Source organism: Stegodyphus dumicola, chromosome 1, assembly GCF_044657685.1.
Source record: "Stegodyphus dumicola isolate Sdum_Otavi_A_Nest chromosome 1, ASM4465768v1".
In the NCBI taxonomy this organism is placed as follows: Eukaryota; Metazoa; Arthropoda; class Arachnida; order Araneae; family Eresidae; genus Stegodyphus; species Stegodyphus dumicola.
In genome coordinates, this window is record NC_140768.1 from 128,180,892 (window position 1) to 128,202,091 (window position 21,200).

The window sequence follows — 21,200 nt, forward strand, 5'->3', positions numbered from 1 at the left end:
CATGGCCTTGTTCAAATTCAGTAAATTGCTGATACTTCCTTCGTTTTTTCCTTAAAGACATTCTTGACTCAAATCTCCCTCACAGTGCTCAATCATAAAGATAAATAATTTACAAAAAATGTGTATTTAAAGCAAGCGTGATTTGTACATTTAGTTGTATACTAGCACCACATTTATTCGTTTAACGCTGAATTTCACTAGATATCCCAAATTTCAATTATCTAACACAATTTATTGGCGTTGTGATTTTGTTTTTCATCAGCATATATTGTGGTTTAGGAATATTCCTTAAATATCTGTCCACTGAAAGTAGTTATTCATAAAACATGCAATTTCATAGCGATTTTTTTTGGGGGGTATAAGATTGCAAGAAATTTGTGTTGGAATGTACAATGTGATGGTTTAATGAAGAGATTTATTTTTTTTTAAACATCCACATGAATTTGAGAGATCAAAGCTTTGTTCCATTTTTGAAAGTTATTTAACATTTTGGGCAAATTTAAAATTTAATTTTTTTATAAATTTGTAATTTTTTTCTGCATTTTACATTATGCAACTCAACCATGTACAACCATTGCTCATTGTTCCAAGAATATTATATTACTTGACAGTGTAACTTCACGCTCCATGTTTTATTTGAAAAACAGTTGTATGTATAAGCCACCATTACCAGTTATTCATTAGATTCCCATAATGATATCTTTATTTTCTCTCATGATTAGTTTCTCTTTTTTAACCACTTGTGCTAAGGCTAAACCTCACGTTTGCAGTGCAAGCGGTGAATTGTCTTATTTACGCCGCTCCGTGTTTGCGAGTGCAATCCAGAGCCGTAACTCGAGAAATAAACAATCTCGTTGTCAGGCAATGTGTGCACCACGTTATTTTCATTTTTGCGATAAATGCCTATCGATGTGGTGTTCACGTCGCTCGCGGTTTGAGACAAAAGCATCTCGACATGCGTGGCATGTCTTTTTAGCGCAAGTGGTTAAACTAAAATTATCGAAACGAAGAGAAATACCTTCCTGACACTGAAGAGTGTGAAAGAACTGCAACATCTGCTGTACATTATGTATATTTTACACAGTAAATATATATACATGCATCTTAAAATGGTCCAAACCATTAAGATACCAAAATGGCAGAGATGTTTTGGAAGTATAAAAAAGAAAATCTCTCATGGAGTGATGAGAACTTTTGGAAAGTTAACATACATGATTTACTTGAAGTAAAATAATTATCCGATGAGCATATTAAATAAGGATAGTTGTCAGAATGAATCAACAAATGCAAAAAAGTGCCCTCAAAACAAGGTTCAGCCAAGAGAAAGTATAATTTCATCATTTTTCACTTGACTAATTAGTTGCCTCATAAATTTTTTCTAGTGTCATTTATTGATTTACAATTTATTGTATAGTGAATTTTAAAAATAGTTTGTTTTATGTATATTTTCTTTTGAAAGTGTTTTGTGCACGAAGTCACACTACTTAATTTCGATTTTTTTTTTCTTTTTTCTTTTCTTGCTTTAGGCTATAAGGATTCTTCATCATCTCTGAATTCTGCTAAAAGCTAGATTTTTGTTGGCAATATATTTTGAAGATAATTCAGCAATTAGAAGTGAAATCAGGGTCTGATCAAGTTATGGCTTAAGTTATGCATTAGAAGGTCTATGGCTACTCCATCAACTAGTCAAGAAGGGAAAGGTCAAAAATCAATCAGACCAATAGATGTGCAGTCTACTGTAGTAAAATCTGAAGACAGTGCTGAATCCAAAGATGAATCTATATTAACTGAAAGCTTTGAAAGTCCTTTAAATATTTTATCTCAAGCTGCTGCCCGATCTCCTATTTTAACACGATCTAAAGCAAAAACAGTGCCGAATTTCAGAGAGCTGGATATACCACTTGAATTTTCTGAAGGTGAAACTGAAAATTCTGGGGATAATCTGAAAAGGAAGTATCCTAAAGCTGTAGACTCTGCATCGTGTGCAAAAAAAAAGAAAAACATTCTTAAATTACTATCCCGTACACAATATAGGAACATGAGTAATAGCCTCAAAGTGCCTGAAAATGAAGTAGAAACCAAAGTTGACATTGTGTCTAAACATGAACAGGCAGTCCAGCCGTTTGAAAAAAATTCAACAAACATGTCAGATGATCCAGTTCCTAAAACCGAAGAAGTACAGGGAGGGGTATTAAATCAAGCAGATGATATGCAAACATCGATAACATATGAACCTATGACTTTAAATTATAATGAGATGTTACCAGGAATGATCACAGATTCAAGTCAGTTATCTTCATTTGGAGCTGATGCTCTATTTGATACAGCAGAAGCTGCTGCTTTTCAGTTACCATCTTTTACACTAGCAATGGAAACTGCAGAGCAGTTGAAAAATTATAATGAGAAATATTCTGCTGTATTGAAAAATTATGTATCTAATAGCCAAACTGGAAAAAATAATCAGAGCAAAGTTCTGGAAAATTCAGCTGACAGCAAATCAAACAAATGTGGAGCCAGCAGTTCAGGTGCTACAGAGAAAGAAATAAAGCAAAGCAAAAAACTCAATAAAAGCAGCAAGATACTAGAAAGTAGTTCAAGTGAAGATGGACAGGAAACCGAGAGTTCTGGTAAATTCAATATTGCATCAAGGAAGACATGGTCTCAAGATGACAAAATGTGTGATATGCTAAATATTGTTGAAATGATAACTAATCCTGTAATAACTGAGAACAATTTCTTATCTGAAGACTCTAGTAGTGCATCATCTTCTTGTGAAACTAATAATGCTGCTGCAAATAGAACTGATTCATCTGAACCTAAAGATAGTGAACTTGGACGCTTACATGCAATCTTGGAAGCTAAAGGAATACCACTTTCAGTATTTGGAGCTTTGGGACATCGTATGCTATTCCAGAGATCAATGAGCAGTGCTTCAAATGCGCGTGTGCAACAATTACTTCAAGGGCTTCAAGCAGATGGCGACGAAGGCCAACAACTGCAAGCAGTTATTGAAATGTGTCAGCTGTTAGTGATGGGTAATGAAGATACTTTAGCAGGATTTCCAGTGAAGCAAGTTGTGCCTGTTCTGATAAAACTTCTGGAAATGGAACATAATTTTGAAATGATGAATCATGCTTGTCGAGCTTTGGCTTACTTAATGGAGGCTCTGCCTAGATCGTCATCTGTAGTCATTGAAGCTGTCCCTGTTCTCCTAAATAAAATTCAGGTCATCCAGTGCATGGATGTAGCTGAACAATCTTTAACAGCTTTAGAAATGCTATCAAAATGGCATAATAAAGCCGTACTTCATGCCAAAGGTATAGAAATCTGTCTCATGTTTTTTGACTTTTTCTCTCAGAATGCACAAAGAGCTGCATTTGCCATAATAGCTAATTGTTGCCAAAATATTTTGTATGATGAATTTAACCTAGTCAGCAGTTCATTACCTCAGTTAAGTGGGTGGCTTATGCTTTCAGATTCTAAGTGTGTTGAAAGTCTGTGTTTAGCTTTTTCACGATTGGTTGATTGTATGAAAAGTCAACCTAGTCACTTGTCTGAAATTGCAAGTCTTGAAATGTTATTTAATGTTAAGCAGTTACTATCTGTATCACCTTGTGTACTGAGTTCAAGAACATTTGCTTCTGTTGTGCGAATGCTTTCCCAGATATCTGCTGCTTCATCAGAGCTTTCAGTTTTGCTTATGAAACAAAATATTTCTGAAACATTACGCTTTTTATTAATTGGTACATCCAACTGTGATAATGGCATAGAATTAGTACCTAGAAGTGCTCAAGAAATGTTTGAAATAGCATCATTAATTTGTGAACTTATGCCATCATTACCTCAAGATGGCTTATTTGCTATAGATTCGCAAATTGCAAAGCCAAAAAATAATAAACAAGGATCTGTTGTGTGGCAGTGGAGGGATAGCACGGGGCTGTGGTATTCATATTCTCGTAATGATTGTAAAGCTATTGAGTCTGCATACCTTCAAGGTAAAAATAGTCTTAAGCTTGGTGAAGGTAAAAATAGTTCTTGGACTATAGATTTACATACAATGCAGCAGCATAATGAAGACTCTAGCTTTATAAGGCCTGTTCGACGATATATTAATGTTTCTCAAGCTGCATCTTGTCTTGAAAATGAAAAGAATGATTTACCCAAAGTAGATCATTTTAAAGAAAATGCTGATTTAGTTGCTTCATGTATCAAAGAATTGTTTCCTATTTTGTATGAAGTATATTCTAGCTCCTCTGAACCTGCTGTGAAACATAAATGTCTAGCAACCATAGTTCGAATGATATATTTTGCACCATCAAATATTCTTGAACTTGTTTTGAATAATCAGTTAGTTGCCAAACATATTGCTGCATTACTTGCATCCCCAGATTTTAGACTGGTGAAAAAAGCTCTCCAGATATCAGAAATATTAATGGAAAAACTTCCTTCTGTGTTTGGAGTTCATTTTATTAGGGAAGGTGTGATATATGAGATAAAGGCTCTTGTTGACAAGGATTTCAACTTTGAAACTCAAGATTCATCCAATTTTAATTCATCTTTTTTGAAATCATATCCTCAGATATCTGCAAGTAATGCAAGTCTTGAATATTCTTTGGCTGCCACACGAGCTCGTAATTCTGTGCGTGTAGCTGGAACTGAAGTTGCAGCTTCTTCAGAAAAATTAGTTAGAGATGATGGACCTAGCAGCAGTAAATCATCTAAAGTGACTTCCATGAAAAAAACTGATTTGATTCCAAAACAATTCGATTCTTGTTGTAAAGAAGCCCATACAACTAACAGGTCTGCATTACCACTTAATTCTGAATTGAAAAAGAAAATTGGTACTTGGATTAAAGAACAAGCTAAAAGTTTTAAAGAAAAATTTTTCAGTGTAGAAAAGCTTCTGTCATTAGATCCTGCTATAAATGTTCTAAATCAGTTAACTTCTGCTGCAAATGAATTGGCAGCTGTTGACTGTGGAGCACTAAGAGCACTTGAAATAATTCGTGGTATAATAACTGATAGTGATATATCTTCATTTGAACTTATTCACAGTGGATTGATAAATAAGCTGTTTGAATATCTCACAGCTTCAACTGATGCAGGTGTAATTAAACACTCTAAGGAAGATAATTTAAAGTATTTCCTGCATGTTTTTATAGGGAGTCCACTTTCATCTGATTCAGATTTTAAAGAAAAACATTTAAATTCTTCACCCTTATTTGCTTTGGTTTCTAAGTTAAATGCATGTGTGAGTCATTTAGAACAATTTCCTGTTGATCAACCTTATAATATTTTATCTGGAAAACAAGGAACAAACAGTTTTAGAATCTTTAATATGGGTCAGTTTAAATGCCTTTTCCAAAGGCATCATAGTTGTTCAAATTTGCGACAGTGGCATAATGGTCCAGTAATGATCGAGCCTCTGGCTTTAATTTACAATATTAATAGATACTTAGAAAATCGAGGCTATGCTGTGTTGCAGAATGATAAGGAGAGTGTTTATGATGAAGTAGATGATGATTTGAGTGATCCTAGTTTTGATGATAGTTCAGATGAAGAGGTGGGTAGCATTGTTGTTCGTGTAGAAGAAGAGCGTAGAGCTCCTAAATTGCAATTCTTAATTGGAAATAATGTGCTTCCTTATGATATGACAATATATCGTGCTATTCGACAATATGGTTATATTGAAAATATCAATAATGATGGTCAAGAATTTGATTCTGAAAGTGTACCAAGTACTTCAGACATGTGGCTCAGAACTTATACCATTTGGTATAGGCCAGTTCCATTAGAATCTGAGGAAAACACCGATGAAACGAAAATTACAACTCGAAGTAAAAGTGATAAAAAAAAGACATCTAGCTCTCGTAATTCAAAAAAGGGAGCATCTGAAAGAGAAACAGCTGTAAAAGTAGAAAAAGATCCTCTTTGGGATGATGGCATTGTGCCTGAAGTTTCTTCTTCATCACTTATTTCAAATTTACATAAAACTGATCTAACTCAAGATCCATCTTTAGACGTTATGTATTTGCTTAAAATCGTGCATTATTTAAATTGCCATTGGGGTTTCCTATGTCAGATGAGCTCATGGGGCCCTGCAGTTTCAAATTCTGTATTCATTAACTTTAAATTAACTGGCAAAGTCAATCAGCAACTCCAGGATCCATTTGCAATCATGACTGGGAATGTACCATCTTGGCTTTCACAAATAGCCTATAAATTCCCTTTTCTTTTCCCTTTTGAGACACGGCATTTGTTATTTTATGTAAATTCATTTGATCGAGACAGAGCTTTGCAGCGTTTGTTTGATACATTTCCTTCTCTTAAAAATAATGGCAGAATATCTCCCAAGCTTGACAAAAGAAAGAAAACTGTTTCCAGAGATAGCCTTTTAAAACAAGCAGAAAGCCTATTTAAAGATTTAGGAAACTCAAAAGCAATGTTGGAAATACAGTACAAAAATGAAGTGGGAACTGGTCTTGGACCAACTTTAGAATTCTATGCATTAATTTCAAAGGAATTACAAAGAGCTGATCTTGATATGTGGCGCGGAGAAAAAGTTTTGGAAAATCAAAGCAGTGTTAACTACATCTACAATCCTTTGGGTCTCTATCCAGTGCCTCTTCCTCGAAATACCAAAACACAGTTGCTCACAAGAATATGCGGCAAATTTAAACTATTAGGAAATATTTTTGCAAAAGCTTTAATGGATTCTAGATTATTGGACATTCCTCTTAGTCTTGCATTTTATAAATGGATGTTAAATGAGGAGTGTTACTTAACAGTTTCTGATTTAAAATATGTAGATGAAAACTTGTTGAATATTGTTACTAAACTTGAGCATTTAGTTGTGAAGAAAAAGCACGTTGAAAATGATGAAGCACTCTCGGCAATTGATAAGAAGGTTGTTTTGGAATCTTTAACCTATGATGGATGCCCTTTAGATGATCTTAATTTGGATTTTACGCTCCCTGGTTATGCACATATTGAAATGAAGAAGAATGGTAAAGACACAATGGTTTCAATTCATAATTTAGAGGAATATCTTAAACTTTTGAAACATTGGATTTTATATGAGGGAGTGCAGTTACAAATGAAAGCCTTTAGAGATGGATTTGAATCTGTATTTCCTCTGAGTCACTTGAAAATATTTTACCCAGATGAGTTAGAACTTTTGTTTTGTGGTACTGATAAAAACCAGTGGGATATGGAAAGCTTAATGGCATGTTGTCGTTTAGACCATGGATATGACAGTGAAAGTCAAGCAATCAAGTTTTTGTTTGAAATTTTGTGTAGTTACAATGTGCAACAGCAACGACAGTTTCTTAAATTTGTTACTGGATCTCCTCGATTGCCTGTTGGTGGTCTAAAATCTTTGTGCCCACCTCTTACAATTGTTCGCAAAACATCAGATGGTAGTGATTCTGATAGCTACTTACCATCTGTGATGACATGTGTTAATTATTTAAAGCTTCCAGCTTATTCTACTCGTGAAATAATGCGCACAAAGCTAGAACTTGCTATAAGTGAAGGCCAGCATTCTTTCCATTTATCTTAAAGGAAAAGCACAATAATGCTGTTTGCAGTTTTATGAGTTTAATTAAGTGGAAGTGATTTAAGCTAGTGTGCAAGTTCTGTTTATACAAAGAGTTATTGTTGATGAGTTCAAAAATGTTTTTCTGCAAATGTCAGGGAAGAAAGTGCACATATGGACTCTCATCTATTTGAGATAATATCAATGAATTGAGCATGTACTTGGATTTAACTGTCTTATTGCTCGTCTTTGGAGCAGATTAACTTTTATACAAAATGTATGCTCAACGAGCATATTACTTTACAGGTATATTTCTTCTTGTGAACAGTGTTTTGCAAAATCATTGGAAGTCATGGTCATAGTTCTTAGAATTTTGTAATTCTGTCTACTAGTTACCTTTGCTATGATCAGATAACATTTTTATGTGTGAATATCAAGGTGCTCTTTGAAATAATGTATGTTGTTGCCAAACGTTAATAGTATTAATTTTGGCTTAAATTTTGTCTTATGTGTAAACTGTCCTCAATAATGTTTAAACTTTAACAACAGCTTATGTGCAAATATGCTTTGTATATTTATTTTTACAAAATGAAAAATTAAATTTTAATTCGTTTTCTTATTTTTCTTTCATTAACTAGTAATGCACATTATTTATCACATGGCTGAAAATGTTGTATAATTGTGGTAACGTTTAAACTAAATTTATACAATGTCTTGTGTAAAATGCAAAGTGGAGCTAAAATAAGATTGGGACATTAGTAAATGTTCTTTTATAAAATTAACAAGATGAATATTCTTTTATGATGCTGGAGAACATTGCCTTGAAAGTAATGAAATATTTGCATCTTTCATTTTTTTAGTTGGAGGCTGAAAATTTTTCATAACTTTTTTCTGCATGTTTCAAATTTGTTTTCAAATATGACTGCTATAAATGCACTGTATATTGGTTCTTGCCTGGTTACTGTTTTTTCTATTTGTATCCTAAGCAGCAGTGCAGAATTAGTTTCTTTCTAAACCATTTTTGAACTTATTAGTTTTGTAAAATCTTTTTATTGATATTTGTTAACCGTGTTTTGCTATTTTGAATCCAAGGATCAAATGGGAGCACTGAGAGCACATTTTTAAGCAGTATTTTTCAATAAATATTTTCTTGACCCATAGTAAACTTAATCTTTGGTAAATTGTTTTAGTATTTAAATAGGAAATTAATTTGTCACTGGAGTATTTTGCACTGCTTGCGTTTTGTTAGATTGTTAACATTTTTTACTTTTTCTTTGATATAAAATTCCATATTTTTCATCATTTAGGTTACTTGCAAAAAATTTTATTTTTTGCCTGCATTAGGAATTAATTGTGATGATTATTTTGTAATTACATGAGGAAATGATAATGTGCTGCATGTATAGTTTGCATGATAAGCCACTTCTCCATTTTTTTTACAATATTTTAGTTCAGGTAAGGGAGTTTGCTGGATTCTGTATCAGTTTTTACCCTCTCAATGAAAAGAGTGTTTTGTGGTCTTTGCTTTTTTCATTATACATGTTAGGATGGTATTGTTAAATTGATGGTATTAAACATACCTGATGAAATTTAATCTTTCCCCATTATTTCATATTTTGTGAGTCTATAGGTGTTAGTTTTTGGGGAGGACAAACAATGAATTTGTACCAAAGTACGTAAAATATAACTTGAAAAATTTTATTTTTTATAATGATGGAAATTTCCATAACATTTAATTTGATAATTATTAGTTGAATATTACACATATTCAAAAAAATATAAATTGTTAATTAGGTTTATTTTTTTAAATTTAACTTTTTTTAAGCAGCTGTAGTTAAAAGTTTGAAAGATAAATTTAAGATTTTATGTCAGATTATATTAGCTAATGTAACATGTAATGTTTAAGCTTAAAAAAACATGGAAAGATTGGTGTATATTTATTTCTAATATCATTGTTTATAAAACAGGTGGTGCAAAGTTAAGAATAGGTATAAATGTGTTAGAATGTTAAGGAGAGGCTTGCGTAAAATAGAGCAAAATGACTGTTAAGCGACAGTGAAATTAGAAGTGGTGGCTAAATGTCAGAGTACGAACAAATCAGATTTATAATCTTTTACTATCTTGTTAATAAAAAGCAGAAATCAAAATGGATCTCTATTTATAAATAAAATTCATACAGGTTATAGAAGAAAAAATGATTTTATACTTTTCTGTGGACTTTAAATTATCAAATATTGCTGGAAATTAATGCTGTTATTTATCAAATATTGCTGAAAATTAATGATAATTTAGATGTGCCAAACAGTTTCCTCTATAAAGGTATACATGCTAACTTGATACTTCTAATGTGAAAACATACCTTCTTTAATTGTCAATTGAAACACAAGAATATTGTTATAAGAAAACACGAAACTTTGAAAAGAAGAACTACTGTGAACCACTTTACTGATTATTGTAAGATTTATATATGATGTATATTTTTTCCCCAACTAAGTACCCTAAAGACAGGTAGATATGATCAACATCATATGAAATTTCAAGCAAATATAACTTAAGCTATTGCAATTATAGCATCAAGAGATAACTATTTGTATGCAGGTATGACTGATGTTTAGTTTTGTCTAGCTGTAAATACTAGTGAAATCTTTCAGCATGCGTTAACATAACAATTTTTACAAAGCATTACATGTGTTAACATAGCAATTTTTTTTACAAAGCATCACTGTTTATTTTATACAAGTTGAATTTTGATTTTTGTTTGTAGAAATACTAAATTTTGAAATTTTTTCTTACCAATTTTGTATTCATGTATCATTTGACTATAGGGCTAGCTTCCTTAGCAAATTCTCCATAAAGGTATCCTAGAGGCAGGTAGCTGAAATTTACTCTTCCATCAAATAATCCAGTTCAGCTTTCATAATTTGGTGCAACAAGCTCTAAACTCAACTTCCTAGCTGTTGTAAGGTTAGAATACAGTTTTCAGAAGTACAGTAAGACCCTGCTAACGCTGTTTCGGTTTAGCGCTCTTTTATTTCAACCTGGAGATTCCACGAAATCGCTCGCAGCATACGGGGATTCCCCGAAATATTATGCAGCGATAGGTTTCAAATACATATCCGAAAGAGTGTACTTGTATTTCTTGTTTGGTGCGGTATTGTACAGACATATTTTGAAGGGGTAAATGTGGAAGATGTCAAAGAAATAATTCAAGAAGCAGCGGCTAGTCTTTTTAATGATGAGCTCAAGGAATTAACTGAACAAGAAGAAAACAAAAATGTTGACAGCAGTGATTCAGAAGAGCAAAAAGAACTTTCGATGGCGTTTGTAAAAAGGAGTTTGTCTACCATAACTGAAATAATGGATCAATTCATTGAAAATGATCCGAATTTTGACAGGAGCTCAAAAGTAAGGCGTGGTGTTAGAGATGCTCTATCTGTTTATGAAGAACTTTTAAGAGAACAACGCAAAAGAAAAAGGCAAACAACATTAGATGCTTTTGTCACAACACTGAAAACGCGGAAGGCTAACTAAATATGACTGACTTAATATTTTATTTGTTTTTTTTAAGAATATTTGTTTTGTTATTTATATTTTGTTTTTATTTTTGCAAGAAATAATAATGTGGTATTAATTTGGGCTTTAAGAAATAAATGTTTGGTTTTATTTTTATTAAAAAAACATACTTTTTAAATTTAATACCTAACCAATTTCCTAGCCATCTTCCCCTAACCCCAATATTTACATGTAAAGATAGCCTCGTTTAGCGCTGTTTCGCATTACACTCTACTTTGATGGAACGTAACCCCCGCGTTAAGCGGGGTCTTACTGTATTTGTTTTTCTTTTTGGACCTTGTGCATTTTTTTCAACAATAGTTTTAGTGTCTATTGTTTCCAAAAAGCAGAGATGTTTGACACATTTTGTCTTTTATCTGTCTTTGATGTCTTGTCTGTCTGTCATGCTTCATGGTTGACAGCTCTTCACAATACTGATTCTTCCACGTGTTTTAGCATAATAGAAAACTTTGATTTGCTAACTACTGAAATTAATGATAATATATACTTCACTTGGAGTGTCTTTAGATCATCTTATGCAGGTACTTGCATCTTGGATTGGACATTTAGATTTATTTTTTCTTTATTCCAGGAAAGGGTAAGTCAGATTGATTGTTTATTTTGCAGACTATAAGTTAGGCTAAAAAGCAACCTTATTTTGCCGTAGATGTTAAATTAAAGCTATAAATTTCGAGGGTGATCAGGCACATATCTCTCTTCAGAAACAAATGATGGTTATTGCTTTCTTTTTCTTCTCACTTTTTGCTTCCGAAGAAGAGGAATCTGTGTCTAATCATCATTGAAATCTACTGAGTTTTATTTAAAATCTGTACCAAAATGTAGGCTGTTGTGTTGTCTAATTTTTAAGTTTTACATTGGCATGTTTCTCTTCTTATTTGGTATCAAGTTATTAATAAGTATACAATTGTGTCAATTTATTAATTTAATGTTAACAAAGTTAAAACACAAAAGTTAATTTATATTTAAATTTGGAAGGTTTCTAAACTCCTGGCAAATTAAAAGAAGTCAGGAAAATAAAAAGTGCTCAGGAAAAATTAAACTAAAAAATATATGTTCAAGAAAATGTATGGATTAAATATCTAAAATAATAGTAATATTTTAGTTAAACATTGCTGCGTGTGTACGAGTTTGTAATAGATTAAATGCACACAGCTGCGATGATAGTTTGATAAAATTTATTTTATCAAAAGAAACACTTGAGAGTTCTAGAATTTTCCATAGAAATATTCGCATAGGTGTTCACAGAGTAAATAAGTGTTACGCTTCGAAGTACTTGGAACGAAAACTGGTTTTATACAGTTTTCACCTGACCGCTGACATACAGTCGCTCTCAAAAGTACACTTATGATTTTCATCAAAATAGAGCTCTATCCATTAATTAAATGTAAACTTTCTGAATGAGATTTTAATAATAAGATCTATAATCTGTTCGGAACAAAATTACATGAAATATTTTTTAAATATAGTGAAACTTGTTTTTAAGAAATTAATATAAAAAAATGACAAACATTTTATCTCACAAAAGTCTTTGTACACTTCAAGGAAATCTTGATATATTAGTAAATATTTTCATTTTTCGTTAAATTAATATTTAGTAGGATATCCTTTAGCATCCTCAACAGCTTTTAAATGTCTGGGAATAGATTTTACTAGTTTTTTTGGTAATTTCTGTTTCAATGTTCATCCATTCTTCTATCATGACTGTTTTGAGTTCGCTTTTCGTTTGGATGTCGTGTTTTCGTACTCTAACCTCTAGTTCTTTCCAAATGTATTCTACTGAGTTTAAATCTGGCGATTGAGGTGGTGTATTCAAAACCTGTGGACAATTATAGAGACACCACAGGCGAAAGTTGAGAGCTGTATGCCTAGGATCGTTATCATGATTAAAAATAAAGTTGTTTCCAATACCCAAATTTTGGGCTGATAATTTTAAATTGCCTCTTAAAATATTTAAATAAAGAGAATGGTTCCATTATGCTATCAATAATCAAATTACCTAGTCCTGATGCTGCCATGCACCCCCACACAAGAACACCACCACCGCCAAGCTTAACTGTTCCAACTAAGTTCTTAGAATAAAGTTACTCATTTTTCTTCTCCATACAGTTATTCAACCATCGGAACCAAAAATGTTAAATTTGCTTTTGTGAGCAAATAGGACATTATTCCAGTACGTTTCGAGTGTATTTATCATTGATTTTGTGAGTGAAAGCCTAAGCTTTCTGTTTTTCTCACTAACAAAAACTTTTTTACTTGCAGAATGCCCATGTAATCCAGCTTCACTGAGAACTCGTCAAACAATTTCAGGTCAAAATTGAAGTAGAAAACTTTGCATTAAATTCTGGAGAAACTTTTACAGCACTCAAACATGGGTTTTTCACAAATTTTCTAATAAATCTCTCATTCTGTTTAGCTGACTTTCTCGGTCGACCTTTTCTTACCTTGTTTTCAATCCGATTTTCTTCTAAAGCATTTTATCATATACTGCTCTGTAGAATGGGATAAATTAACTAATTTATTGATATTTCGAATTGATTTATCTCTACTATGGTGCAAAATTATCAATTTCCGAAAGCTGTTTGTGATTTCTTTGACTGTGACCCATTTTTCAATAATAAATAGAATATTATGAAGTAAAGAATAAAAAATTAAACGATTTTTTAAATGCAAACATTAAAAAAAAAGCAGCAAACGATAATTCCAATTTTGATTTTATCCAAAAATATTTCAGTGTACGAAGACTTATATGAGCAAAATGTTTGTCATTTTTTGATTATTAATTTCTTAAAAATAAAGTTTCGCCATATTTAAAAAATATTTCATGTAATTTTGTTATGAATAGATTATAGATTTTATTATTAAAATCTCATTCAGAAAGTTTACTTTTAATTAATGGATAGAGCCCTATTTCAATGAAAATCATAAGTGTATGAAGACTTTTGGGAGCCACTGTATTTCTAATATTCTCTGCTTCTCGAAGTTAACGGAAGGCATACGAGGGCCGAATTACGGTTACTGCTAATATAGTGATAATTACATTTATTCAATTACCATATACAATGATGGAGGGATCGAACAAAAATGTCGCTAAGTTTGGCTATTTTTCGCCATATTTGACGTAAAAATCTTAGCCAACAAAACCGTTGCCAGCTTGCCGCTATTTAGCGAGATGGCTTACTCAGTGCTATACAGACTTGCCCCAGTGTTCTTACTTTTCTGGCAAGCTGCGGTCCTCTAAATTTACTAAATTGTTAAATTATTAAAAAAATAAGTTTTCAAATATAAGTGTACTAAAATCATCTATTGTCTGTACAAAATTTGTAACATTGCTCCTTTCCCAAGTCTGTGCATCCCATTCATGATTGTAACTGAATTGAAGTTACAATCCATGCACAGGATGCCATACTTAACAACTGAGGCAAATCAATGCAATACTTAAACAATAAATGCTAAACCAATAAAAATGAGTGCACAAATTAAAAGATTTAGAAACAAATCCGACCATGGTCTTGGTATACTATTTGCATTATATATAAACTGTGAGGACTACGTACTGCAGCCATAATAAGGAGGTAGCCTTTCACAGTGAATGACTAGGCTTAGGAAGGTAACTGCAGCCGTAATGGAATATCGGTGAATTAACTGCCCAGTTTCAACGATTATGGCATGGTCTTCCGCAGGGAGGTCATAGGTGACCTAATTCGTTCGATGCCACATCGTGTTTAGACTTATGTAGCTGCCAGAGGTGTCTATACTACTTACTGGTTTGTAACTTTTATCATGCCATAACTTCTTAATAAAATGATCATTTGATCTGAATTTGTAGTCATTTGTTTACCTGCTCATACGCTACATAAATATTAAGCTTCGTGATAGTTCGTTTTTTTTTGGGGGGGGGGTGCATACTTTTTTTTGTGACAGATTGTCTATTTTAATCCCGCAAGTAAAAGATATTAAAAATTTCCCGAGATAGTGATTTCCAGTTTCGGTAACTGGTGAAAAATTAATTGGATTTTAAGTGTTTGAAAGGCTAAGGTTAGGTTGAGCTTAGCAAAGCACATGAGGAGTATCTGCTGAAGGGGAGAAATGCTTAGGTGTTTTAAAAAGGGCTAGCTTTTTTATCTTAACATTTAAATATCTGAATGATTAAGATACAGTAACGCCAAACAAGCATTAATTTAGAAGTCGAACAACAAAAATTAGCGTTATATTTTCAAATTTTCACAGGACTAGTTTCGATTGTTTTACCAAACCATCGTCCTTTGCTGCAAAAGCGCAATCTGAATAATATAAATGCTCAGGATATTTTCTCAGAAAGATAGTTTTAGAAACTCTGCTGTTTTAATAATTCCAGACTCTAAACCAAAATCGGATCTTTCAGTATAGTTAAGTTTTGAAAAAATATTTGGGTCAAGGATAGGCACGCCAGTGGTTCATATTAAATTTTATTTACTTACATTCACTGAAATCAACATTGAAGTCTCCAAGTAACATGCCAATTTTTTTCCATATTTCAATTCTACGACTCAAATTACAGCAAACTACCAAGTTTTATAAAATTAGTTTTTAAAAAATTAGCTCTCAAAATTTTAGCTCTTCAATGTTAATTGAGTTTGGTATATATTTATCTCTCTTTTTTTATTAAAATTATTTGATTCTTTCTATTACATTTCGTAATTCAGCTTCATTCCAACTAAAATTCACCCATTTTTTATGATTTATCTTTAAAATTTGTACTTTTAAATACATTTTTCGAAAATTTTTTAAAATTATAATTATAAAATTTTTACCATCATCTTAAAGTAGACTTATTTCTAAGCATACCTACAGAAAATTATAGTTTTTTTATTCAAAATTTCCGAAGATACACGTGAATTTATATATTGGCGCGTTTTAAAATTTGGCATATTTGTTGAAAGTGATAAAACATCAAATGTGGTTTAGATACTTTGTTAAAATTATTTGAAAGTAGGAACGGTGTGACATTTTTTTTTTCCCGCTCATGCACAATGTAAAAAGGTAGGAACGAGGCGCCTTTTTTTCCGCTTCGGCATAATAAGAGGGAAAGGAAAATAGTTTGCCATATATTATATTAACAAGTTCGCCAAGTGAATTATTCTTGACGGAAACTGAAAAAAATCGCCCCAAGATAGGTATTTTGACACAAAATCGGACTTATGTTCGGACAATGCTATATATAAATTTAATATATATCCTAAGTCGCGCTTTCGACACAAGAAAAGCGAATCTGAATTCCATCAATCGGCCCAGTAGAACGGGAGATATAGAACTTCCATTTTTTTTTTATTACAAACAGAGCTAACAGATGGCACGAACTTATGTGCTCACAAACAAAATACCGACTACTTGCGATGAGATTTTAAACGATAATGTAACGAACGCTAAATATAAAGATAAAAAGTAGTGCGAGATTGGACAATTCAATTAAAGCTAACAGGTTGACTCAGAAAAGCTACACCGGCAGGATATTAACTTGATGGCAAGAATGCGTAGCCGCTGTTAAGATTAACAGCTGGTAGAAACTAAGAAACGTGCGCTCACGATAGCGAAGTCTCGCTCTGTCTGAACTTTTCACTCCAACAGTTAAACTCGTATTCACTCTACTTAATTTACACTTTGGCTAGTAGAAATAAGAGAATTCAGGAAAGGCTGACAAGGTAAAATAACTATTAATAAAAATAAGCAGAACCCTACATGTCCAGTAGACACGCCTTAATACTGAAGAAGCCATGCCTTCCGTTCTGATATGGTTTATTTGAGCTGCGATCGTCGACACGCTACATTTCTCTCTCTCTACACGCTACATCTCTTTCTTTCTCTGTCTTCCCGACGTTATTCCGCCGATATTTGCTCTATTGTTCACAATGCCTCGACACCTAGTCTGGCCGTCTTGCAATCACTTTCTGAAGTATACTTTATTTTCTAATTACTACTATGACAAACTTTTGCATTGGAATTATCTCCAGTTTGCACTTCATACATCTATGTTCGTTACAAACAGCCATGTACGTCTCCCAACAAGGCTTACCTAAGAACGTGCTGTGGTGAATAATTGGTTTACCTGACTCTGTTTGGAAAAAATGTCTTCACGGGGCTCTTTTTAAAGGAAATTGGCTGAAATTTACTCATGGAGAAGGCTACAGAAACTTCCGTGCAGCCAGCCTGTTTCTGGGATTTGAACCTGGTCGAATTACCAGTATTTAGTGCTCATAAAATTTTGGCCATTGCTGTACGCTTCAGAAACTGAATTCGGGATGAGGTACCGATATTTGCGCTTTTGTTTGGTTACTTCATCTTGAGTGACCTCAATAGTTTGCAAGTGGAATAATTGTAGAATGTATTTTATATGAATAATATAATAATTGTAGAATGTATAGTGGAATAATTGTAGAATGTATTTTTTGAAGTGAAGTATGTCTTCATGATTTAAAAACTATTATTTCACTGTATATCACTAGTATAGCACAGTTTGTAAACGAACTGTACAAGAAAGCTTCATGTGAGTTTTTCTGCATAGTACATGTAATAACTGTGGTGTAATAAGCGTATACAATGAAATAAAAGTCTATAATATCCTCTTGTCGAACTGTGAATTAGGTCATAGCCTTCCTTCTCTGTTTCAATCTATTTAAATCTAAATTTCAACCACAGATCTCTGAAATATAGCTTTAGTGTCTTACCTTTCTGGCATCACCTTTAATGTCATCCAGTCTTTGCGACAGTCGAGATTCGGATCTATCCAGCGTGTTGATGAGTTCTTGCCTTTGAGTTTCAATTCGAGTTGTAGCTCTTAGTACTTCTTGAATCCTTGAATTGTGCCTTTGGCTTTCGGTTTCGATTGCATTTAACTGAGTTTGCATTTGCTGAATTGCAGACATCAAATTGGAATCTAAAAGAGAAAATGTAATTATTAAGATGTTGTTCAACTTTGAAATAATCTCTGTTGAGTAATCACTATTTCTTAAACCAGACATATTGTGAAAGATGCCATCAAACGAACTAATTGTTTTTTGCTTCCGTGTAAGAAGTAAAGGAAGTATTGTAATCGCGAAAAGTTTCGGTTTCAACGGAAAAATCCATTTTGACCTTCCTTTCCCCCCCCATGAAATACGGGCAAAATAAAGGACTATGTTGGCCAAAATGGATTAAAAATGGAATTTTTCGTAACGTCTGTACGTACGCATGTGTCTCGCATAACTCAAACACGACTGACCGTTGAAAGTTCAAATTTTGTGTATAGGACTGCTATAACATCTAGTTGTACCCCTGTCTTTTGCAGAATCACCATTGGAAGTGAAAGCGATAAAGCTGAGCAACCTTCAACTCATAACTGAAAGGTATGGGATTCCTATAACATCTAGCTGTACATCTGTCTTTTGCAGAATCGCCATTGGAAGTGAAAGCGATAAAGCTGAGCAACCTTCAATTCATAACTGAAACATTACCTTCAACTCATAGCTGAAAGATATACTTCACCTACAGAAACTCTTTTTTGCATAACATTTTACACTCCGCTGATGGAGAGTTGATAGTGCTTGTATCACCGCGCGATATTTTTTCTTTCTTGCAGTTAATAATAAATATTATTGAGTTCTACGGGTTCATGGATTTGGAGTGATTGACGACAGCACTTGATTAAGAATGAAAGCACAATTTATTAGCCAGTATTACTCAGGAAAGATCCAAAAACGCGTTACAGTCGTCGGAAAACTATGACAGACAAGCTGAGAGCAACACTTCAGACTAAAACTACAACAATCAGCAACACAGCCTCCAGACTATCAGGCTATAACGGTGAAGACAGCTTCAGGGCAAAACATTAAATACAGCTCCCGACTCGGTCGATTGCTCTCGGAGCTCAACACTCTCAAGATACTCTTTACGATAAAACTCACAATATACTCGACGATGCATTACGATATACCGCTACTCCGCGTACAGGCAGGGCTTATATAGCTTTTGGCCTGACTTCAAGAACATTCTGGGACAAACTGGTAAGACTTCTTTCTAGAATTCTCTCCATCCGTCTGTGGCATATTGCCAGTTTTGCCACCAAATATCGCCAAGTGGGCGAGTTCACGCCAAATATGGCAACCCTGTTTTTCCTTGCCATTTTCTGCAACCCTATATCTGCCTTGCGTGGAAGCTATTTTATCGCGGCTGGGCTTTTCTTAACAATACTTTTCGACATTCTAAATGTGTTTCTCATGTTTTCAATTTGGGTTACGCCTTTCTCAAATTCTTTTCTCAATTTGGGTTATCCTTAGAAGTGGTTCGTAATTTGGTGTAAGACACTTTGATTCTACCTTAATATTTGCTTATCGCCAGCTAATTACGTTTAGATGACAAACAAATGAACTTCGCATTCCTTCAACATCTTTATTGAAATCGACAGTACCAAAAGTATATATATAAATATGTAACTCTAAATTATACTTTAATTTAGCAATAGTCCCTTAACTCTTCTTTTTAATTTGGGGACTTCCATCTCTCTTTCTAAAAATAGTAATAACTTTCTTGAAACTAGGCTTTATCTGAAAATTAATTCCGCATTATGCCATCTTAACCTTCTGCATTGTATATAACTCTTAACCATTAATGTTAAAGAACAATTTTTACCACTGCAGTCTAATTACATTCTATCTTATAGCAGGAGACCTAAACAGAAAACATTACAGCTGGAATTCCACAAATACTAACCAAGATGGCATTATTTTATATAATTACGTAATTTGGCATAATATTGATGTACAGGCTTTCACGGAGCCAACACTTTATACCCTCATTGCTACTCATCAGCCGAACGTATTAGATATCACACTCGCTAGTCACATATTCTTTATATTTATGTTGAAAACTCTCTGCATTCAGATCACCTTCCGAACTGATTCAAAAATGCGACATAATTTGGCGCCATTAAACTGTTATGTGAATTGGAACGATCTCAAACGTCGAAGCAAATTTCAATGACCCTCTCGACCTAGATTCCAAAGAGAACATTACAAAGCCATTAATTTACTAGCCTTACTCTGAAAATTCGAGATTCAATTAACGATTCTAAAATCATCAACACTCCAGAGAAATGTATACTTCCTAAAAATATTTTTCTAAATATCAGAGAAAAGAACGGGTTTCAGAAAGTTTTCCAAAGGACCTAGAATCGCGCGGATAAACGAAGACACAGTGAAATCAACAGGAAAATTAAAAGACTGTGAAGTAACTTTAAAGAAGATTCCTGATTGTGCTATTATTTATTGCACACGGATTATTCCGTGTGGAAGTTTGCAAAATTTGTCAAGACAATATTGCAAATACTTTCAAATCTGCTTATGAGCAGAAATTTACGGAAAAGGATTTTCAGCATCCGAATGACATAATCAATCATCTGAAAGACTCTCACTTCAAACAATAATGAACACTAAGCACCGTTAGCGCAAAGGATAAGGACGAACAGTCGAGCCTCGCTGCTCACGTTTTGCCTTTCTCAGGGAATAAATAATATTATTCAAGATCGAAACCCCCCAAAAGCTTCGGGTTTCGGCAATTTCAGCAAGAAAGTACTGAAAGAACTTTCCAAATGTGAAATAAAAATTGTAACTAAGATCATAAATGCATTCATAAATTTAAATATCTCCCGACTCCATCGAAGCATGTAGTCAAGAAACCAGTAAAGAGCGAAAATTTAACCTCAAATGACCACTCAATACTTTTTACCAGCAATGGCGAAATTATTCCAAAGAATAATTATTATACATATGAATGACTTCATTTCCGAAAAGAATATCATCAGTGAACAAAAATTCGCAATGGTTTTTCAACGTCAAGGGAAATAAAGGGTTTACCGCGTATTAGTATTCTTGTTCCTGTGTTATTTAACCTATCTATGATGACAATCCTAAAAAGAATGCAATTGGTTTAGTATGTTAATGCCGATGGTTAGGCTATTCTCACAAAGTCTGTAAGCCCCAGTCTTGCTAGAAACAGACTACAAGAATTTGTGAACTACATCTGTCTGTGGTATAAAGCTTGGAAAATAAAAATTAGTGAACAAAAAGTCATTTTCTTTCGT

General features: G+C 33.2%; 1 protein-coding gene and 1 pseudogene across 3 annotated transcripts in view; one reads left to right on the plus strand and one right to left on the minus strand.

Annotated features, from left to right (window-relative positions):
- The window catches only part of LOC118199331 (E3 ubiquitin-protein ligase TRIP12 pseudogene), a 40,123-nt pseudogene extending 31,967 nt beyond the window's left edge, over positions 1 to 8,156 (plus strand). For both annotated transcript variants that reach the window (XR_015042076.1, XR_015042096.1), the window contains exon 2: positions 1,527 to 8,156. The product of XR_015042076.1 is annotated as an E3 ubiquitin-protein ligase TRIP12 pseudogene, transcript variant X1 (transcript). The remainder of the gene's footprint in view (positions 1 to 1,526) is intronic.
- Positions 1 to 21,200, minus strand: part of LOC146999238 (uncharacterized) — a 193,322-nt gene that overhangs the window by 127,015 nt on the left and 45,107 nt on the right. The window contains exon 2 of the mRNA XM_085820382.1: positions 17,812 to 18,020. Within this exon, the coding sequence (XP_085676508.1) occupies positions 17,812 to 18,020 (209 nt within the window). The remainder of the gene's footprint in view (positions 1 to 17,811; positions 18,021 to 21,200) is intronic.